A 20916-nucleotide genomic window follows, 5' to 3' on the forward strand; every position below is an offset into this window, starting at 1 on the left:
CATTGCCCAACCGTATCACGTACTGAATAAGTTAGGGGTAGTTTCTTCATTTAACTGTGCCTCCATTTCTTCCCTGTAAAACGTAGGTGATACTTTTACCTTCTTTAAAGGACTTAACTGCAAGAAATGAGAAGATATATAAGCACTTAACACAGTTCTTGGCACACACTGAAAGCCTGATCACTGTAACCATCTATTTGGTCATAACTGATCCTTCTGCCTAGAATGTTCTTCCTTTTCACTATCTGGAAATAACGACTTCTCCTTGAAAACTCAACTGATCATCATTGCTCCAGGCAGTCTCTCGTGATCCCTTACACCTACTCCCAATAAAGGTTATCACTTTTTCTTTTCTAGTTTATTGGACCACATGCAGACATTGTTGCTATATACTATCACACTGCACAGAAATGGATTTTGTGCTCTACCTTTCCGTAATCTACTACTGTCCAATAGAACATTCTATGGTGACAGGGAGATCCTCTTTCTGTGCTCTCCAATATGGCAGCTCTGAGTCATATGTGGCCATTAAGCATTTGAAATGTGGCTGGTGTGAATGAGGAATTTAATTTTAATTTACAGCTGGTGGCTACTATATTGGACAGTAGAGCTCTAGCCTATAGGTTTTTGGGGAGGAGAGAAAGTAAAACTCATTCATTCTTTTCAGCACATAATACCCCATGTTACAGAAAATGCCCAATAAAAGCTCATTAATTGGCATAGATTTAGGAATCAACTGCAAGTACAAAGCTCTATCTCACAGAAATGTATTTATGCAGTCCTCAGAAAAGCAAGGTTGCTTAAAGTCCTACTACCGCTGGATTTTTTTAAAGTATGCTTTTGCCATTTTGCTTTGTGATGTTTCATTATCCTATGATGAAAAGATAGGAATCAGAACTTGTTCCAGAAAGAAATCCTAAATGCCCCAAGTTTACTGTTAACTGCCATTTTAATTTAGTAACTAAAATAACTTCCCAATTTCAGTTTTTGAGAAAGAACTGAGATTTCTTTAATGAACTTATTCTTGATCTATCTACACAGATATTTTAACTGCATTTTTCTACAACCTTTAGTTGTCTGCTTTACTTACTCATTAAAGTTATTTGTTTAATACAGCAAGATAAACATGTCCATGCTTAAAGCAGAAATATAGCAATTACTGGCAAGCAAATATCAAAAACAATCAATAATGGATATAAGGGCTACCTCTCCTTTCACTGCAAAAATTCTTGTATTTACAAGTTTTAATATCTTGGGGGGCATTTGTATTCTTTTCCCTAAGCTAAAGCCTCTCTGTGAATTGGTAAAACACAAATACTTCGGAATATGACTTCCAAAATGATGCCTACCGATAGCAACAACAAAAACAACAAAAAGGAGCAAGAATGTATTATACAATAAAGACACAATAAAATAACTAGAATATGCAGAGATTTTAGCTTTTAAAGGTAAATCTATTTTAATCTATTATTCTAAAACTATAAAATGCTGAGTTCTGATTGAGTGAGTGGAAGGAAAAGAGTTCAACCAAGTAACATAAGCCTTTCAACTTTGAGAACTAGTGGCACGTACACAGATGGAAAAGTAACAAGGGATTTAACAGCAGGTAACTACCTACATTAAAAAAAAAAAGATGCCTTTGTTAATGCTATAAGTAGAAAGCAGGCACTTCTATTTTCCAGTGTGTCTTAAGTGATAGGAAAAGAAATGAATGTTCTAGTAAATTACTTGGCTTCCTCTAGACATCAACATCATGTTACAAAGACTAGTTTCAGAACTCTGTATAATTTCTTTGTCCTGCGAATCTGGAAATTTTTCTTTTGAAATAAATAAGCTTTCTAAGTAAAATTCCTCATGATTTACTCATTTTAAATACTGGTTTACCAGGGCAAATTCTAAGCCCTCTTTATATGTAGCATGAGGAGCCCAGAAAGAAAATATTGTATTAAATCTCAAGGATAATAATAAAATCCAAAGCCATAAAATTGTTCAGATTTAACATATGCATATGGGTAATAGTTTTTGTAACAAATATATACTGTCATTTTATTCAAGCAAATTATTGTTGATGTGTTTTAATATTATTAAAAAAACCAATTGCTCAACTCACAAAAGCTTTTCATGTTTAAATTACAGGATCATCCATAAGAATGGTTACAGTGAGGAAGAATGCATGGAGTTCAAAGCAGTAATTTACAGTAATACACTGCAATCCATCCTAGCTATTGTGAAAGCCATGACTACCCTTGGGATTGATTATGCAAATCCCACAAGTGCAGTAAGTATACAAATAATGGCAGTTGTAGTCCTACAATGGAGTTTGAGCCATAAAACAGTAGAACTAAATTTGTAGTACTAGTCTACACCAAAAATTTAAGAACATAAAATATGAATTTTGGAAACTTTAATTATGTTTGGTGTAAGATTTTTTTCTTTAAATGAAACTTTCTGTGTGCCATAATCTTATTTGGCATTAACTATTTTCCTAGGAATCAAACCTAGTATCAAATAATATATTCTATTAGAGAAAAATAATGATATTTACTAAATATAAAAGAGTTCATTCTATAAAATCAAACTGCAATAATTCCAGTTTTATTTTCTTAGTTTAATTGTGAGTCATTTCATGGAGTGAACATTATAACATTATAGTAATAGTAGTAACATAATTATTATTGTTCAACAATAACTATAAAGACAATGCTGGGCAGAGAAATGACTATTTTAGAGTGCTCATTTTTTTAAAAAGAATTCAAAATTATGTGATTAAGATGTCTATATAATAAATACACTCAAGTAATCAGAGTCATGTTTATAAGGTAGCTTCTAAACAGTTTCATTACATTCTATTTTATATTTTGTAATAATCATTTTATGTTAAAATACATTAAAAACCCACTTCGTTTCAAACAGTTTATGTGCAAATATATAGAACTATTTTAGATGACAAATGGAGCACAGAGCATTCTCTGAAGAACAATAGTTAACCACATGCAAAAAAGGAATAAGAGTGCATGATCAACAGGAAAACACTCATTTCCATTTGTTCTATCCTGGAGCAGCTGGTTGCCTCCAGATGGTATCCACTGAGCTGCTCCCAGTGTAAACTTAGATACCCTGTCCGCTAACAGTAAGAAAGAGAGGAAGAACATGTTAATTATAGAGAAGAATATGACCCTTGTACTTTACTCTTCCTACCCCTCCAGAAGTTTAGGGTTTGACTATGTAAATTACCATTGGATGCCATTAGGATGAAAAGAAAAATACCTCTTTCATGCTGTTAATTAAAAAAAAAATTAATGGCCAACCCTCATCTTGTTCTGCCATTTTCCAACAAAGAGCACAGCAATTCTAAGTATGTCTTTAGGGCAGATGCTTTGTAAAGCACAGTCAGGAATTGGGCTAGGCTTCTCTTCCATTTTTAGTTTTCCTCAAACCTGGCTCCAGTAAGTCACCGCCTTCTTTAGGTTACAGCTCTCACATGTAAGAGGGGAACTTGCCAGAACCCAACTCCAATATCCTTGTATTCTTTACCATTCCACGACTTGGTGATCTTTTTTATTTAAGCGTAGTTTGGTTATCCCTCTGACCTTGGCTGTTCCTAAGGATCTGAGACTTTAAATTGGCCCTTCAGAAACAACCTGGTATAAGCCCCATATTTAAAGTTGTGAAAAATAAAGGCCAAAAGCTATTAGCAATGTAGCCTGCATTGCACAGCTACTGTTTGGGGCAAAACCCACCTCTTCTGGCTTCTATTAGAGTGCTTTTCCTGATGCAAGGATTTTTGTAAAAATACTTTTAACAATCCAAAATGTTTGTTAATCCTCCACTGGTTAACATCTTAATGATCTGGCACACAGGCAGAGTGATAATAATACAGACTCTGTAGATTGCTACCACTATGCTGAATGAAACTTTAAATCAAGGCAATTTATTAAACTTTACATTAAATGGTAAAAACAGAGCAATTTATGCAGCACTGAAGGACTGATACAACTTCTCAGAAGGACCTATACCCTCAAGGGTCAAACATCAGCTGTCAGGTACTACATACCCCCAATTTTGATTTCAGTTGTTGTAAACTATAGTAGTTTCAGTGACCTTCTTTAGTATTTGATTTTAAGATTAATATGCTCTTAACCCTGGCTTGAACTATAACCCTGCTAAACATCTATGTGTGTGTGGCTTTCAGAGTTCTATTGTTCTATAGCTTTCAATTTAGCTATTTATTCAATTTATGCATTTTATATTACAGTCCTAAAGGAAAATGTCCATAAGCTTTATTGGTTACTGGTTCTGTAAATTTGGACGAACTACTTAATCTCTCTACATTTGGGTCTCTTTATCCACAAAACGTTAGTGCTTTTTTCACTGAGTTTCAAGGACTATTACAGAAGCAAACAGAAATATAGGAAATCCACTTAAAAACAAAATACTTTAAGATCCTAGTAAATACTGAGTATTTATTTTCCAGTAATCATTCGAAGTGTAAGGTCATTAAAATTTATATATTAAAGTCTACACATCTAACATCATTTGAAAAAATTATATATTTTTTAAAGATTTTATTTATTTATTTGAGAGAGAGACAGAATGAGAGAGAGAAAGAGAGAGAGAATACCAGGGAGGTAAGGGGCAGAGGGAGAAGCAGACTCCCCACTGATCAGGAGCCTAATGCAGGGCTTGATCCTGGGACTCCAGGATCATGACCTGACCTGAAGGCAGATGCTTAACCCACTGAGCCGAGCCACCCAGGTGCCCCTGAAAAAATTATATTTCATTAAACTATGATTTATATGGCAGACACTTGACACGGGATGTACTGCGGAATCAGCAGTAAATAAAATGGGAGAAGTATCTTCCCTCAAGAGAAGGAAGTCTGTCACTGAACAAGTAATTACAAAGCATCAGCTATTTCAAAAGTGCAGCACAGCTGGAAGGAGAGCCAAATTCTCATTTATGAAAAGAATTACTGAAAAAGGAAGTCTGTCACTGGGGATGGGGCACAACTAGTACATTTAAGAAATGTGTCTGTAAGCTCTGTAACATGTCCACATATGTAAGTGGTTGAAAATGTACATTTCAAGTCCAAACGAGATAATTTGATAAGAGATCGAAATCTTAGTAGTATTGGCATTACACTATGGTGTATAATGTGTATTAGGACATGGGTGGGATCAAGGAGGTCAAATATTTACAAAGAGAAGATACAGGTATAAAGGAGAGTGGCAAGTTAGGTGCCTGTGCTGAAAAAGTAACATTTTGGGGGCACCTGGGTGGCTCAGTCACGGGGATCAAGCCCCCTTCGGGCTCCCTGCTCAGTGGGGAATCTGCCTCTCCCTCTCCCCTTCCCCTGCTCCTTTTCTCTCTTGCTCACTCTCTCAAATAAATAAATAACAGCTTTAAAAAAGAAAGTAACATTTTCTGGTCATTTGGGAGAAATAGTGAAGTTTGGAGGAGATGATGGGAAAGTAAAAGGAATACCAAGTTTTTATCGAATCACAGAAATCAATGCAAGGGTTCCAGAGGGAAGTTATCTAAGATGAAAGGTCTTAAGAGGTCAGGGAAGAAGTATATTTAAAGTCTACTGGATTTAATAATACAGAGATCACTGGGGATATCTTGAGATGGATTTTAGAAGAGTTGTGGATGCAGAATCCAATAACGTATGTTGAGAAATGAGAAGAAAATATGGGAACAGAGTATAAAGACATATTTAGTAACTATAGCTGAGGAGTAGGAGAGAGAGAAGGTGAACTTATAGCTGAAAGAAAAATGAAGCTAACAGAACATGTTCTTGTTTTGGTTTAATACTTGACAGACTAATTTCATAAATACACAACTTGTAAAGGGGAAAGTTAAAGAAACTAGAGGCGAACATAATATAGGCATTTAGTAAATTTCAACTTATCCTCTCTGGATATTATTCTATCTTAGAGCAACTAAAACATCCACTACCAACTTAAAAAAATGTTGAAAGTTTTAACACTTTATCACATGATTTGAGTGTTGTTGTGACTATCCTTGAGATAGTGTTCTACAAAGTGAACCCTATAATAATGAACCAATGAACACGGATTTCACAAGATGTTCTAGGATAAAAGTTCTGTGATCGGGGCGCCTGGGTGGCTCAGTGGTTTAAGCCTCTGCCTTCGGCTCAGGTCATGATCCCAGGGTCCTGGGATCAAACCCCGCATCGGGCTCTCTGCTCAGCAGGGAGCCTGCTTCCTTCTCTCTCTGTCTGCCTCTCTGCCTACTTGTGATCTCTCTCTGTCAAATAAATAAATAAAATCTTAAAAAAAAAAAAAAGTTCTGTGATCAAGTAAGTTTGAAAGCATATATTATAACAACTTCTTGGAAATTGGCAAATTGCAGGACACAAAGGCCCTGAGAAAGTCCTATAGTAACAAAACCGGGCATTTCTTAACCTGACATTTCCCAAGATTACAAGGTTGTCATATCCTTTTCATTCCTTGATATATTGTTTCTGCAATTTTTGGAAATATGACTCAAAGGTTTAAAATGAGTTTCTCAGGGTTCTAGGATCACCACCACCTAATATTGATGAGGAAAGCCTGGGTAACTTGTAGAGAACATGTATTTTGCTTTCTATACAACACTGTTCCAGATCTACACAACCTTGAGAGAATGAACTATTCCAGAACCACCATAATTCCCAAGCTTTTCTAAATATATCGCAAGGAATTAAAATCTCTTCACAGTGCTACTCAAACTTCTTTGGATCTATTTGAAAAATGTGAGAAGTTATTGGAGAATCTTTTAAGTTTCTTTAGAAACTGAGGTCTGAGCTAATCAGTGTGTTCACTTTGTTGACTCATTTGTTCTACAATATTTCTGAGACATACAATGTGTTAGGTTCTGCTCTCAGTCTTAAGGATGTAGAAATAAAGAGAAAAAAACAATCACTGCCTTAATGTGCTTATGATCGAATTTAAAAGATATAAAATAAAGACATATGCACTATAAAGGTAGTAGTAAGTGGTATGAAGAAAAATCAAGGAAGGCAGGGGGCTGGAGAGTAAGGAAAAAATGAAAGTAAGGGTGGCCCTGGAAGGAATTCTTGAGGGGGTGATATTTTGGGAGAAACCTAATGATGTTGGAGATGGGCCACAGAGAAGACATGGAGGAACAGCCATTCAGATGTTCTCAAATGGGGGTTTCGTGAGTTGAAGGAACAGTAAAAAGTCTAATGCACCTTGAGGAAAGAGAGACAAATTGTGGGGGGAGGGAAAGATGGAGAGGGAGAGACTGACAGACAGAGACTGAGAAAGAAAAGCTGAAAAGGAATACATGGGTTAAAACATGTAGAACCTTGTGAGCCATGGCATGGGATTTTGGGTTTTGAGTGTGATGGGAGCTTTTAAAACATGAGTAAGATTATCAGTAGGAGTCAGTTTTCCATTATTTGGCTGTTTATATAGAAGACAACTTTTCATAATACTGGTTAATTTTAAAGTATTATATACTTTAAAATTTCAAATGTTAATGGGGAGCCCAATTCCTTAAAATACATGAATTTTGATTCTTTAAATTACCATGTCAGTCCTTTAATAACTATAGAAGAACTTTATGAATTAACATACAGTATGTCCAGTAAGATATTATTTATGGTTAAAGAAAACTCTATATTGCCAGGATTCTCAACTCAGGCTTCACATTTGAGTCACCGGAAGATTTTCAAAAATACCTTTGCAGAATCTGAACCCCAGAGGTGTTTCAGTTAAGGTCCTGATGTCAGTATTTTTTTAAAAAGTGCCCCACATGCTTATAAGCCACAGCCTGGTTTGAAAACCCTCACCACTGACTTTACCTATACAAGTAGTAAGCTAAAAAATAAAAGGTCCTGAAAGACAAAAACCAAGCTGATAGGATGACTGGTCCTTTGGGGGAAGTACTAGGACTGAAGTGGTGATGGAAGAATACTTTGATATTTACGTGTTCAAGATGAGAATGTTTTCATGGTATCTATTCAAATAAAGTATAAACTGAAATTGGAAAAAAAATTTTTAATGAAAGTGTATATTAGAAATTAGCTGGTCTGTAAAGGTATGCTAACAGGGACAACCTAGTTCAAGCAGCTGTTTCATTGCATCCTTTATCCTAAATGGTACCCTAATAGTGAGAGAAGGCAAAGGGGATAATCCCAGCTAAGCTGGCTGGGTCATTCTTCGCTGGATTTGCAGCCCTCCCTCACAACCAACTTATCGGGAAGAAGGACTTAAAAATTTACTGTGCCAGTATATGAAAATGTGGTCAATTCTTAGATTTGGGCCATTTACAATTTATGGTTTAATAGTCATCAATCAATTTGGGTTAGCAATAAAATCTGAATGTGAAGACAGATGTAATAAGATTTTTAGTCTTAACAGAGCCTCTCTTTGACAATGAGAGACCACCTTTCCATTTTTAATGCAAAGAACAGATTTTTAGTAAAATGGCAAAATAACCATTATTACTTCTTTAAAATAATAAACTGAATTGTATCAGAAAAGCAGCAAGTTCTCACTGGCCATTCTTCACTGGGAGCCACCTGACATTGCACAAAATAGTCTGAGTTGGACTCTTCTTCTGATGCTCATTGTCTTTCTTGGTTTGGCAAATTAACCTCCTAGTTTTGGATTCATTTGTAAAAGACACTGTATTTTCTCCTTGCATTTTGACTGAGATCTCAATGGATTCGAAGTATTATTAATCCCTTTGACATCATATTCAGAAGTTAATGATATATACCAAAATATCCTCATTTCACCATATAATGTTACATAGTTTCTGCAAGGGACAACTCTTTCACCCCGTCATTAGAAGGAAACTAACCTTAAGATACACTCAATAAATGGTCAACAAAATTATTACCTAAAAGAATAAGATAAAAATAATAAAACTGAAATGCTCTATTTTAAAAAAAAGATATGTGATTCCAAAAAACAATACATTTTTATCACTGTCACAAAAACATTGCTCTAGGAAGACCAGCAACAACTCTGCGCGATGGCCAACACTCTGCAAGATGGCGGCATGACACCTGAACTGGCTGAGGTAATAAAGCGACTCTGGAGGGACCCCGGAGTTCAGGCCTGCTTTGAAAGGGCATCTGAGTATCACCTCAACGACTCAGCAGCTTAGTAAGTGAATGCGATTGACAGCAATTACAGTTGAAACATTTTATGCTAAGAATTCTCAAAGTCAAAGATTATAAACTCTGTGTTTGTAATCACCAATGAGGAATGCAAACAGCTTTATATTTTTTAGATTGAAAGTGTAATTGAAGAGAAATAAAGATCAAAATGAGATCATGAGATTTAAAAATCTAAGCAAAGGAGCATTTAAAATAACTGATTTTTGAAACTATTTGCCTGAGACCCCTATTTTGCAAATATCTTCTCCCAAATGAAAGAATTAATCACTGTGCACTGTGCTCAACATCAACACAGATCGAGGACATGCATACTAAGGTTTCTGGCTATTCATTTCTTTTCTAGTCCTATTACTTCTTCTAAAATAATTTTATTAATGACACATTCTTTGGTTCCTTTGGTTCGATGATTAGCATATAGAATTATAGAAGAAAATAATGATTTCCCACACACTTGTGTATTGTGGGATTCTGTTTGAGTCTCAAGAAAGATTATTCAATTTTCACAGCTAATATCACCCAGCCGGCAATTATAAGCCACAAGGAAATTTGGAGGTTATGACAACATGTATAATTTCATTACCAAAATTATTTTAAATTTCTACTTTAGTAAGCAATTTTTAAGCTATGCTGTGGCTATATGCCTGTGTGTGTGCACATGTATACAAATATAATTTACTTATTCTATATTTCTGTCCATGCATACCATGTCTAAAAAGGTATAAATAAAGTCCTTTGGATGAACTCCCAATAGAACATGTTAGTAGTACTTAAAAAAAAAAGATAAAGGCAAAATGAAGCAAATGAAAAGTTATGTGAGGACAGAACAATAAAACTTGCATGAGACTTCAGATTTCTGATCATGACAGTCAGAAGGATTATGGAGAGGAAACAAACCATATAAATTTTGGGAAAAGTTAATAACAACAGTCTTCTGTGATTACTCACTCAAGTTCACTTTAAAGTCCAAAGCCCTTGAAGGAAAGCCCTGCTCTTATCTCTTTGGTGGAGGAGAGAATGCCTATCATCATATGATTACATAAACTCAAAAAACTGTTTCATATGTCCAGGTACCACATGAACTCTCTGTAGTATAGAGAACCAGGCTTTTCTATATAAATCATTGATTAGGACAGTCACAATAAGAAGCTGAATTGTGGAATATTGTCCTAAAATGTTGCAAAACAAAATTCTAGGGAAGAAGGAAGAGATTAAGGGTATTGGTGTAAGTGCTGCCAAAGTGAGCACAAGACAGTGTTGGGGACCATGAATTCCTGTCCCCTCCAAGATCCTTCTAGCTGCCCTAAGAATCCTATTGACATGAGACAGATTAACAGGAGAAAATCAAATATAATAGGTATACATACAGGGAATCTACATGACCACGGAAACATCAAAGTCAGGCGAAATGAGGTATATATGTTATTCTGAACTAAAGAGAAGGGGGTAGTGGTCTGGGACTTGAGAGGAAAGGAATGTGTTTCACAGAGTGATAAGGGCAGATGTTTGGTAATCAGATGTTTGCCCTGCCATACAGATGGGTCACTCAGATAAAATGTATCTCTGCCAAATCAAGGGCAAAGACTCTCAATTTAGATTCTTCTATGTAGTTGAGGGAGGGGCAAAAGTTCTCTTAGGCTTGCAGGTCTCAGTTTCCTTCAGCTCAAAATAATCCACATGATTATTGAACCTTCTGGGGTTCAGCGGGGTGGGGGGGAGGGTGATGTCCTGAACCACTTCAATAGCTGCACTTAATAAATTTAGTTTTGGATATTCATTAGCAATTAAGCATTATTTTTTCATTCAGATAGTCTAAGACGTGTGTTTGCGATTATATTATCATTATGTTTACCAAACACTTTGCTTTTTAACCACAAAAAATTTATGTATTTTATTATTAAAATGGGCAGAAGAAATGACCTTTTCTAGTATTTTCTAGTATTTCTAACCTTTAGTTTCAGTTTTTCTGACATACAAAATACACAATTTACCATGGAACTATCACATTGTAGATTCGTATGAAAAGCAATTAGCTGTTCAAGTTAAATGCAATTACACATTTGTACCAATTTTGTGAATGTTGCCCATATTATAATGGTTTTAAATACCCTGACTGATGTACAGAGCAGTAGAACAAGAAATCTGATCCACCCCTCCACCTTCACTCCCACCTCTGTGTCTAAGAAAATTTTCATTAAAAACCTCCAAATTTAAATATTAACATTTTCTGCCCTTAGAAGTCCTTAAAAGATTATGTAAAACACACAAAAAAATAGTTGAATGGCCATTGCTTTCTTCCAAAAATTAACATTTTTTTTTCCAATACTGCCTTACATTTACATTTTACAACTAAATATATTATCAGACAGGTACCAAAGCCATGTCTATTTTGCATGTACTGTACAGGGCAATGGCCTCCTTCCCTCTCTCCCTTCCCCTCTTTCTCCTTCTCTTCTCCCTCTCTTTCCCTTTCCCCCATTTCCATTTTTTCTGTTTCCAGTCAAAATAGGATATTATTTTTTCAAACCTAGAGCTCCTTCAGGGCGCCTGAGTGGTGCAGTCAGTTGAGCTTCTGATTCTCTGTCTCGACTCGGGTCTGGATCTCAGAGTCAGGTCAAGATCTCAGGGTTGGGAGACCAACCCTGGTCAGTCAGGCTCTGTGCTCACCAGGAGACTGCTTAAGACTCTCTCTCCCTCTGCTTCTCCCCCTCCCCCACCACTCTCCATTCCCCACCCTACCCCTACCCCCACTCACATGGGTGCCAGCACGTGTTCTCTTGCTCTCTCTTTCTCTCTCTCTCTCAATTAAATAAATATTTAAAACAAACAAAGAACCTATAGACCCTTCAAATTTAGGCTCACAAAGAGGTGAGTCCTAATCAGAGCAGGGAATGTGATGTCCTTGACAACACCCCACCAACCTGCCCCTATCAGTACTAGCAAACTGAAAAGAAGAGGGCAGGACAGTGACAAACAGGGGAAAGATTCTTATTTATTCTTCATGGTTTACTGATTGAGGCCATCTAGTGTGCTATTTAAATTCTATCAGCATTAAGATTTAGAAAAGATTTTACCAGAAAAAAAAAAATACTGTTTTCACATGATTAGAAAACGATTTTTTTTTTTTAAGTTGATTTGAGCCCTATGTGTGTTGGTCTTCTGGTTTCAATTCTAGACCACAGGCCTGAGCACTCAAATCTTTTATTTATTAAAAGCCGTCATCTTAAATGCAAATTTGTCACTCTGCTAATGCTTCTGCTTTGCTTGAAATCATTTGTACATGCAAATGAAAGTACATTAAATGTGTCTTTACCAAAGTATTCATTTAGCTGTCATTAAAATGAATTTAACTGCTATGTTGACATGTTTGCTTTTGGTGGTGTTGTTCCTTCATGAACCGACTAACAGTAGACTTTACCTTACATGCAGACTTAGTCAATACGGAATTCACAAAGGACCTGGCTTCACAAAATAGAAAAGAGATAAACTGGCAAAATCTTCCAATATTTTCTTCTGATATATCTGTATCTTGATTTGTCTCTTGCTTTTAAGAAAAATTCAGCTTTTTTGGAATAAAGCATGGTGAGAAATTTTCACATCACACATACATATGTTTCTGAACTGTGATTGCCTCTTTGTCATCTGGCCCAAACTCCTTTGGGGCATTCAGTCCATTTGTTTCTGCTCAAAAGCAGAAAGATCCTCAGAGAATAAATTATCCACATTGCTGTTGGATTTTTTAAAAAAATGATAACATAGTTGTGCTGTTTAAGGCATTATGTGAGGTGCTAATGCATACCAACTCTTCAACTGAGCCCCTGAAAAATTCAACTTCTGAATAATAAGTAATACTTAGCTAGATTCTACCCCTCAAATTCTGTCTGGATGGATGTTTGCCCATCATGACCTTCCTGTTAAGCTGCATATGTAAACTTCGTTTAATATAATGGCCAGTTTTGTCATAAAAACCTTACCAGACTTTGACTGTCTCTATTTAGCATATTCACAGAAATAGCCATATTGCTAAGCTACTGAAGCCCTGGTATTGAAAGTCTAGAATAGTGGTTGTCAACTGTTTTTAAAGCAATTAAATACTTTTAAAGACATGATCTGGTTTCAAAACAGAGCCAAAGAGCAATTCCTCCCCTCTCATCTAACAGACTCTAAGAGAGCACAGGGTTTACTCAGTTCCTCCTTCTAGGCACCCCTAGATTTTGTGGCCCAAAAAAAGGGCAGTATTAGGCTTGGGAATGGTAGGATTTTTAAGTATGTCCTCCAGGAAAGAGTTAAGGCCACTGACACACAGGTGGAGGAGAAGAGTAGTAGGAGTGAATGCAATGTCTAAGTTCAGCCTTCTGTCCCTTTGGATGGGTCACCAATGTCATGAGTCAGTTCCACTGGGAACCAGCAAGAAAGTCAAAGCGTTTTTTGTTTTTTGGGTTTTTTTAGTTTTTTTTTTTAATTGCACTAACTGCAGATAATCATGGCACTTAAAACAAATGGTCCAGAGTCCCAAGCTAGACAATCTGTGGAGAACAACATTATTGCAACCAATTACTGTCTTAAAATTCAAAGCACCTAAATTCAAACGACAGCATTTTTAAGATAGTCTAGTGCCTAGCGTGACAAGATAGCATTTTGCAGGAGGATGATCAAAACCTGAAAATAGAACTTTTCTCTGAAATATATCCATACACCGCTAGTTCTGTTCCATACACCTCATAAAACCCAGGCTAAGGCAGCAGTGATCTAGCAGGCTTTGTAAGAGACCTCCATGGGTCCGCTGTGCGCCACTCTTAGCCCTGCCGCATCCGGCCACCAAGCTCTGATGAGCACAATTTAACAAAGCACCAGCCTGGAGCTTCATAATTTTTTTTTTTTTTTAAGATTTTATTTATTTGACAGAGAGAAATCACAAGAGAGGCAGGCAGAGAGAGAGGAAGGGAAGCAGGCTTTCCGCTGAGCAGAGAGCCCGATGCGGGACTCGATCCCAGGATCCTGAGATCATGACCTGAGCCGAAGGCAGCGGCTTAACCCACTGAGCCACCCAGGCACCCCGGAGCTTCATAATTTTAACGGACCCTGAAGTAAAAATTCATTTGTACTGAATCCTGGTCTCCTCAAACATAAATTTTAAAAATACGTGTTATTTTTGTTGTCTTATTAGCTATCTGAATGACGTCGACAGAATCACAGCTCCCGGATATGTGCCGAATGAGCAAGATGTGCTGCATTCTCGAGTGAAAACAACTGGAATCATTGAAACTCAATTCTCCTTTAAAGATCTGCATTTCAGGTATGCGCTCTGTCTTTTCTAACCATCCACAAAAGTCGTCAATATTTTTTCCCAGAGAAAGGTCTAACCTGTTTTTGAGCTTGGGCTTGAATGTTTGGGCATTCTTCCCAAACCTTGCTCGCTCTCGGTACCACTTTCTCTTACTGCCTTCCTATGGCCTTACACACTACCCTTCATCCTAAGCCCCATCCACTCCTCAAAGAAAAATGCCTTGTCTTGACCAGGTGGGAGCTCGATTTCATCTTCCTCTTGAAACTGATATCCTACTTTGAAAACCAGAGAGAGAGGAAAGGAGAGAAAGAAATTATATTTAAATAAAATTTAAGTAACAGGTGCCACAAATACAATGTCCTTTGCCCTCCAATCTCCCATTTGCCTGAAATATTCTTATTCATACCCGTAATTTAAAAAATGCAAATAACTGAGAGAACTATTTGAATGTGATGCTATTTACTGAAGTAACAAGACCTATTTTATAAGTATGGTTTGGGTATGAAAACGAGTCCACTAATTTTATTGCTGTCACATTATCCAGACCTTTCTAGAAATGCAAAACCACTCATTTACTATACCAAGAAATGGAAATCTAAACCGTAATGTTATAAAATGTCATGACGCTTAAGTACCTCTCCCTGTGGATTGTGGATAAGATGGACTGATAAACATTAAAACCAGGCTCCAGATGTACCACTTAATAAAATGAAAAAAATAATAAAAAATGCAATAAACTCATTCATGTATGCAAATGGGGAATATTTATTTAAAGTAGAAAAATGGAACAAAAGTGACATGGATTATCTGCATCCATTTGTGAAGCAAAACTTACTTCAGTGGGATAAAAGCTTAAAAAATTTTTTTTTTATTATTAACACTGCCAAGTCAGAATATCTGCTTAGAATAGATGTTACATAGATAGCCAGGGTATATTCAAGTTAATATCACAGAAAGCTCTTCAAAATTTACACCTGAATTTCAAGTCCACAAATAGTTAATTTTCTGACAGACGAGTCAAAGATCAAACCAGGATAAAGGGACTGCCAAGATCTGGATCAACATCTACTCTTGGCAAATGTAAGCAGTTTTTCTTCGGTCCTGTCATGGCCATCGTGCAATTCCTCTTTGGCAACGACCTTCTCCACACTCCTGGTTTTGAATCCAGTTTCTAAGGTTTTCCTATGGGAATCCAAGTCCAATTGCTTAGATCCTCTGCCCCTCCTAAGCCTGTCAAAGCATCACACAAACTAATAGAATTTTCTGGAGTTTAGACTAGATCATGGACCAGTTATGAAAATTACTATCATGTACTGAATACCTAGAAGTTGACAACTCCAGTCAGCCTATGCAACACCAGTTTGGTATCTTCTCAGAAATAGTCACTATCATAAACTATCTGCCATATATATCTCTTCCTTGAACGTTCTAAACCTCAGGGCCTTTGCACTTGCTGTTCTTTTTGCCTAAAATGCTCTCTCTGATGGGATCTCTGCAAAGACTGGCTCCTTCTTATCATTAAGTTCCCAAATGAGATGCCATCTCCTCATGGAACCTTGATCATTCTGTCTACCATCCCTGTGTATACTTGTCACTACTATACTCAATAGTGTCCTGGTAAGCCTATCAGTAGGCTCTCTGGGACAGGGGGAGAAAGAAGGCCTGACAATGTGGTCCCTGAGATCTTCTTGGTATAAAAATACTGTGGGGCACCTGGGTGGCTCAGTGGGTTAAATCCTCTGCCTTCGGCTAAGGTCATGATCCCAGGGTGCTGGGATCGAGCCCCGCATCGGGCTCTCTGCTCAGCAGGGAGCCTGCTTCCCTTTCTCTCTCTCTCTGCCTGCCTCTCTGCCTACTTGTGATCTCTTTCTGTCAAATAAATAAATAAAATCTTTATTAAATAAATAAATAAATAAATAAAAATACTGTAACAATTGCTAATTGCAACCTAGCAATGAGAAGTCACTAAATGTAATACTGGGAAGAAATGCAAAGAGCTCTCACTTGCTATACCAATGTGAGCCAATGCCTTTACAAGATTGAAATATGCTATTTTGCTCAAAAAAAAAAAAAAACCAAAACCAAAACAAAAACAAAACTGTTACTAATGTATGAAATTGACTTCTTTGTTTGCTCTTTTGTTTGTTTCTGTTTCTGTCTTAAATGCCCCGAGCTCCCGGAGGATAGGAGCCATGTCTCCACAGTACCATCTCCTGTGATTATCATGGTGGCTAGCACAGAGTAGGCTTACAGTTAATTTTTGCCTGATGAATAAATGTGCTATGCCAATCACTGTATGGACCCTATTTGTACACATTCCTGGAAACATGTTGAACCGAGCATTGCTGCTCTTAGGTTGGACAAAGAGTCCAAAAATGGAGGCTCAAATGATGTGAAAGATTTCCCCAAGATCATACATAGAGGCAGTAGAAATGTGCTTAGAACACATCTTTCTAACTTCCAAGACCAAACTTCTTACACTGAGTATCTCTGTGGGCCACGAGGTAAACTGGCAGAAACCATTCTTGCTTTCATAGAATAAGGGTTCCTTCCAATGTTTTTGGTCCTTCGTAATTCCCTTCAGAAAGAAGAGGGAACAGGGAATAAAACAGCCTGTTGGGGAGCTGTCTAGGAGTTGACAGGCTCTGGTACCTTCGCATATCTGTGCTTCTGAAACCAAGGGACATGATGACTGCCAGTGAGTATCCCCAACCTCAGAAAGTCATGTTCATTTTCTGGAACATCTATGTCTCTCAGTACCAAATAATATTAATAAATTTTAAAAAAAAATTATATTCTGAGCATAACAGCATTTGCATTAGTTTTTTAAAAAATAAAACCTTATTTTAAAGATATGTGACCTCATAATAGGTCTCATCAGATTATACCTCTAAATCCCCATTGGTCCAACATCATTTTTCTGTCCTTCTGTGGTTTGGGAGGCACTGAGTCCTACAGGCAGGGGATTGCCTATGCTACTTTCGTATCTCACTAGCCCTTATGAAGGAGTAGGAAAGGTCTTCTGATCCTCTATGACAGCATCAAGGCTGAAATGGAAGGTGTTTGGGAACTGGATTGTAAAGTCAAGTTAGGATTTCTTTTGCCATAACATTTTCTATGCTACCCAACTGCTACCTCTTTGCCATTCTTAAGATAGGTTTTTAACTCTTGGGGCACCTGGGTGGCTCAGTTGGTTAAGCATCTGCCTTTGGCTCAGGTCATGATCCTGGGATCTCAGGATTGAGCCCCACATCAGGCTCCCTGCTCGGTGGGGAGCCTGCCCCTCCCTTTGCCCCATATTCCACTTGTGTGCTCTCTCTCGCTCTCTCTCTCTCAAATAAATGAATAAAATCTTAAAAAAAAAGATAGGTTTTTAGCTCTTTTGTTTTAATAGGTATTGTTTTTCCTGCCCAAGAGGATTTTTACTTAAAAGGCATCTTCTATAAGGAAATGGAGAATATTAATTACTCACTCAAATGCAGGGATTTTCTCTGAATACAAGTATTTAAACAATGGAATTTGGAAAATATTTAAATTTTACTACAAAATATAAAAAAGGCAACTCTACTTTCTTAAAGAACTATTTAAAACCACTTACTTATATTTTTAAGTTTAGTCACAGCAACTGAGATATATTAATCCCTTAATAAATTCCCACAGTTAAATCACTTTTTTTTTGAAGGGCTGAATAGGATTGTCTATAACTGCACAGGATTTTGTAGTATAAAATTTGGTAGTATTTCAAAATAGAAAGTACAAAAATAAGATACCTTCCAACTTCATTTCAGTAAGTGCCTAAGATATTAAAATATATTGCATTAGCATTGATTTGTATTCACATAGCATACATCATCCTATGATTATTTAAAACTAAAGATTTAATTTGCATATTAAATTAGAGAACTCTAGAATTTTAAATAGGAAAATCAAAATGAAAAATTCTCTCTGCCAATATACTACATCATCTTCCTGTATCACCTAATTTAATGGAAATTACCTTAGAGTTCTTATCAAACCAGAACTCCAACTGCCAAACGTAAAAGAAATTATCTTTATACATGTTAAAGTACTAGTAAATGGAAACTACAAGTGTGAGCTCTTTTATTTGTTTTAAAATAATTCCTTAGGACAAAGAACTTAAAGATTTATAAGGCTTTATCAAACAATTATAGAAAAGTCACTTCCTAATTGTTCCACAATTAAACAAGAGAATTATAAAGACATAAAGCTATGAGGAAATCAAAGAAGAGAAACCAGCAACTATTATAATTTGAAGCTTTAGGTTTTGTAAGTTCAACATAACTATTTCCAACAATGCTTGAGTGGATCTATGATATAACATAAATTATAATTTTCTTGAATTTTAAATTGATCATGTACATTGGTTTCCTTTATTGTGGGAGTATAAGTCAGCTTAAGAGTGAGTCTGATTGTCTACCCAGCTGCTAGATCCCAAATTAGCTATATCATTGTCTACTAAATATCACAGAGCAATAACTCATATGTAACTATTTATTTGTTTCATGTGTGTTCATGGTCAATATTATCCAAATAATAAGTTCTATAACATGTCTAATTTATTTTAGTGATAAATTTTAATGACTTTATGAAATATATTATTCAATAATGAAGAGAATTATCTAGCAAACATTTTAAGTTCCAAACACACACACTCACACATGAAGTAGAAAGTATATCATGTTATTAACAACTATGAGCATTTAGAGACCTTTTGTATGGTTATCAGTCCCTTTGATTCTGTTTTTTAATCACAAGCAATTAAGGGATTTAGAATGATCTCTGTACATATCTCTTTTGTCTGCAAATATTTACCCTGACCTATTTTCAGAACTTGACACAAGGGGAAGAGTTGGTGAGGCCACTTTGCTATGTCTGTATAGTGATGATACAGACCTATATGACCCTTTCATATGTGGTCATCTTAACAAGTTATATCAATTCTGATAGAACCGAGTGTCTTAGAACAACTCCATTCAACAGAATAATTTAAAATAAATTCCAAGTCAAATTACATCTGCTTTTTCTGTGATCAAAAATATAGATGTCAGAAATTGTGGGTTTTTTTCCCCAAGAGAAGTCATATACTTATAAGAAGAGCAAAGACGTCTAACAAATTAGCTTCAGCAGCATTAGTAATTTTTGGCTATCCTAGATTATGTAATAACCTTATAAGTACTCTAAAGTACAGATTAGTTCATTATAATCTATTCTAATATGAACTGTGAATAATCTGGTGTGGTTAAATATTTAGCCAACTATTTGACATAAAGCCATAAAACTCAACAACTTTCCCAATTGTTTAAAATAGACTACATGACTCAAATGCTGACTATAAAGCCATAAAACCTGATATCTTGCCCTCTATTAATGCCATGGGTAGTTTAACAAATAATCAATGTTCATCCATCACTTGAAAGCCTTGCCTGTGGATTTTTAGCTGTATGGTACAATTTGGGCATTTAAAACCTTTTTTTTTTAAACAATTCTAACTGAACTATCAGACTTAATAAGGCAATATGTGAAACCAAACAAATAAGTAAAATAAAACTTCTTCACCCAAATGGTTTTGCACATTCCATTCAATATCATGAATGCTCTGGTTACTTTCACTACTCAGGGAGCCAAGGGTATTCAATCTGTATCACACATATGATTACTTCATTAATTGTCCCTGTAGATCTGACCAATCCAAATGTTCAGTTAGTGGAAAAGTATATTTTTCTCTGATTTCTTCATTTGTTTTTCACAAATTGGTCATGATGGAATATACATGTATTCATATTCATGTATATTCTGATATAATTATATATTCATATATATTCTTACATATATTTTTAGATCAGAGAACACCGATTCAATAAAATTTGTTAGAAAAGACTTCTACTTTGGAAATCTTTAAAATGTTTCTAGGTTTTAATGCTTTATACTCTAAAATAAACCCAAAATTAAAATTTAGAGGAAGAGGTCAAAGTGAAGAGGGATGTATGAAAAGAAATTACTACAATAACAGCAAAACAAAGAAGGATGTGTGAAAAGAAATTACTAGAAAAGAAATTACTACAATAGCAGCAAAACAACACGTAACTTCTTAGAGCTAACATAATATCCAGTAGACTGTGTATAATATAGAGCAGAACTCCAGCTGTTGGTCTGATTTGCTAATGGACATTTCAATTCTGTTATGGCAGATGGCATTAGAGCAATGTTCTATGCTCCCTGGGCCTTTGTCTCTAACTTCAACCTGAGCACATGCACATAGATACACATCACTGTTTATTAAGTGAGTCATAAAATGAGAAGGTAACTAACATGCTATTTACGACTTTGAAAAGCCATTTTATCAATATGACAAAACCCTCAGAGAACAAATCTTTGTCTTTCCTTCCTCAGGAAATAGCTATGCCTATTGAAACATGTTTACTGAAGGCTGCATGATAAATTAAAAGAACAGTGG

The 20916-nt window shown here is 36.0% G+C and overlaps 1 protein-coding gene across 1 annotated transcript in view; it reads left to right on the plus strand.

Moving 5' to 3' along the window:
- The window catches only part of GNAT3 (G protein subunit alpha transducin 3), a 55419-nt gene that overhangs the window by 25801 nt on the left and 8702 nt on the right, over window positions 1-20916 (plus strand). Inside the window, exons 3-5 of the mRNA XM_046021041.1 lie at window positions 2137-2278; window positions 8986-9143; window positions 14322-14450. Coding sequence (XP_045876997.1) covers window positions 2137-2278; window positions 8986-9143; window positions 14322-14450 — 429 coding nt within the window. The remainder of the gene's footprint in view (window positions 1-2136; window positions 2279-8985; window positions 9144-14321; window positions 14451-20916) is intronic.

This window comes from Meles meles, chromosome 10 (assembly GCF_922984935.1).
Source record: "Meles meles chromosome 10, mMelMel3.1 paternal haplotype, whole genome shotgun sequence".
In the NCBI taxonomy this organism is placed as follows: Eukaryota; Metazoa; Chordata; class Mammalia; order Carnivora; family Mustelidae; genus Meles; species Meles meles.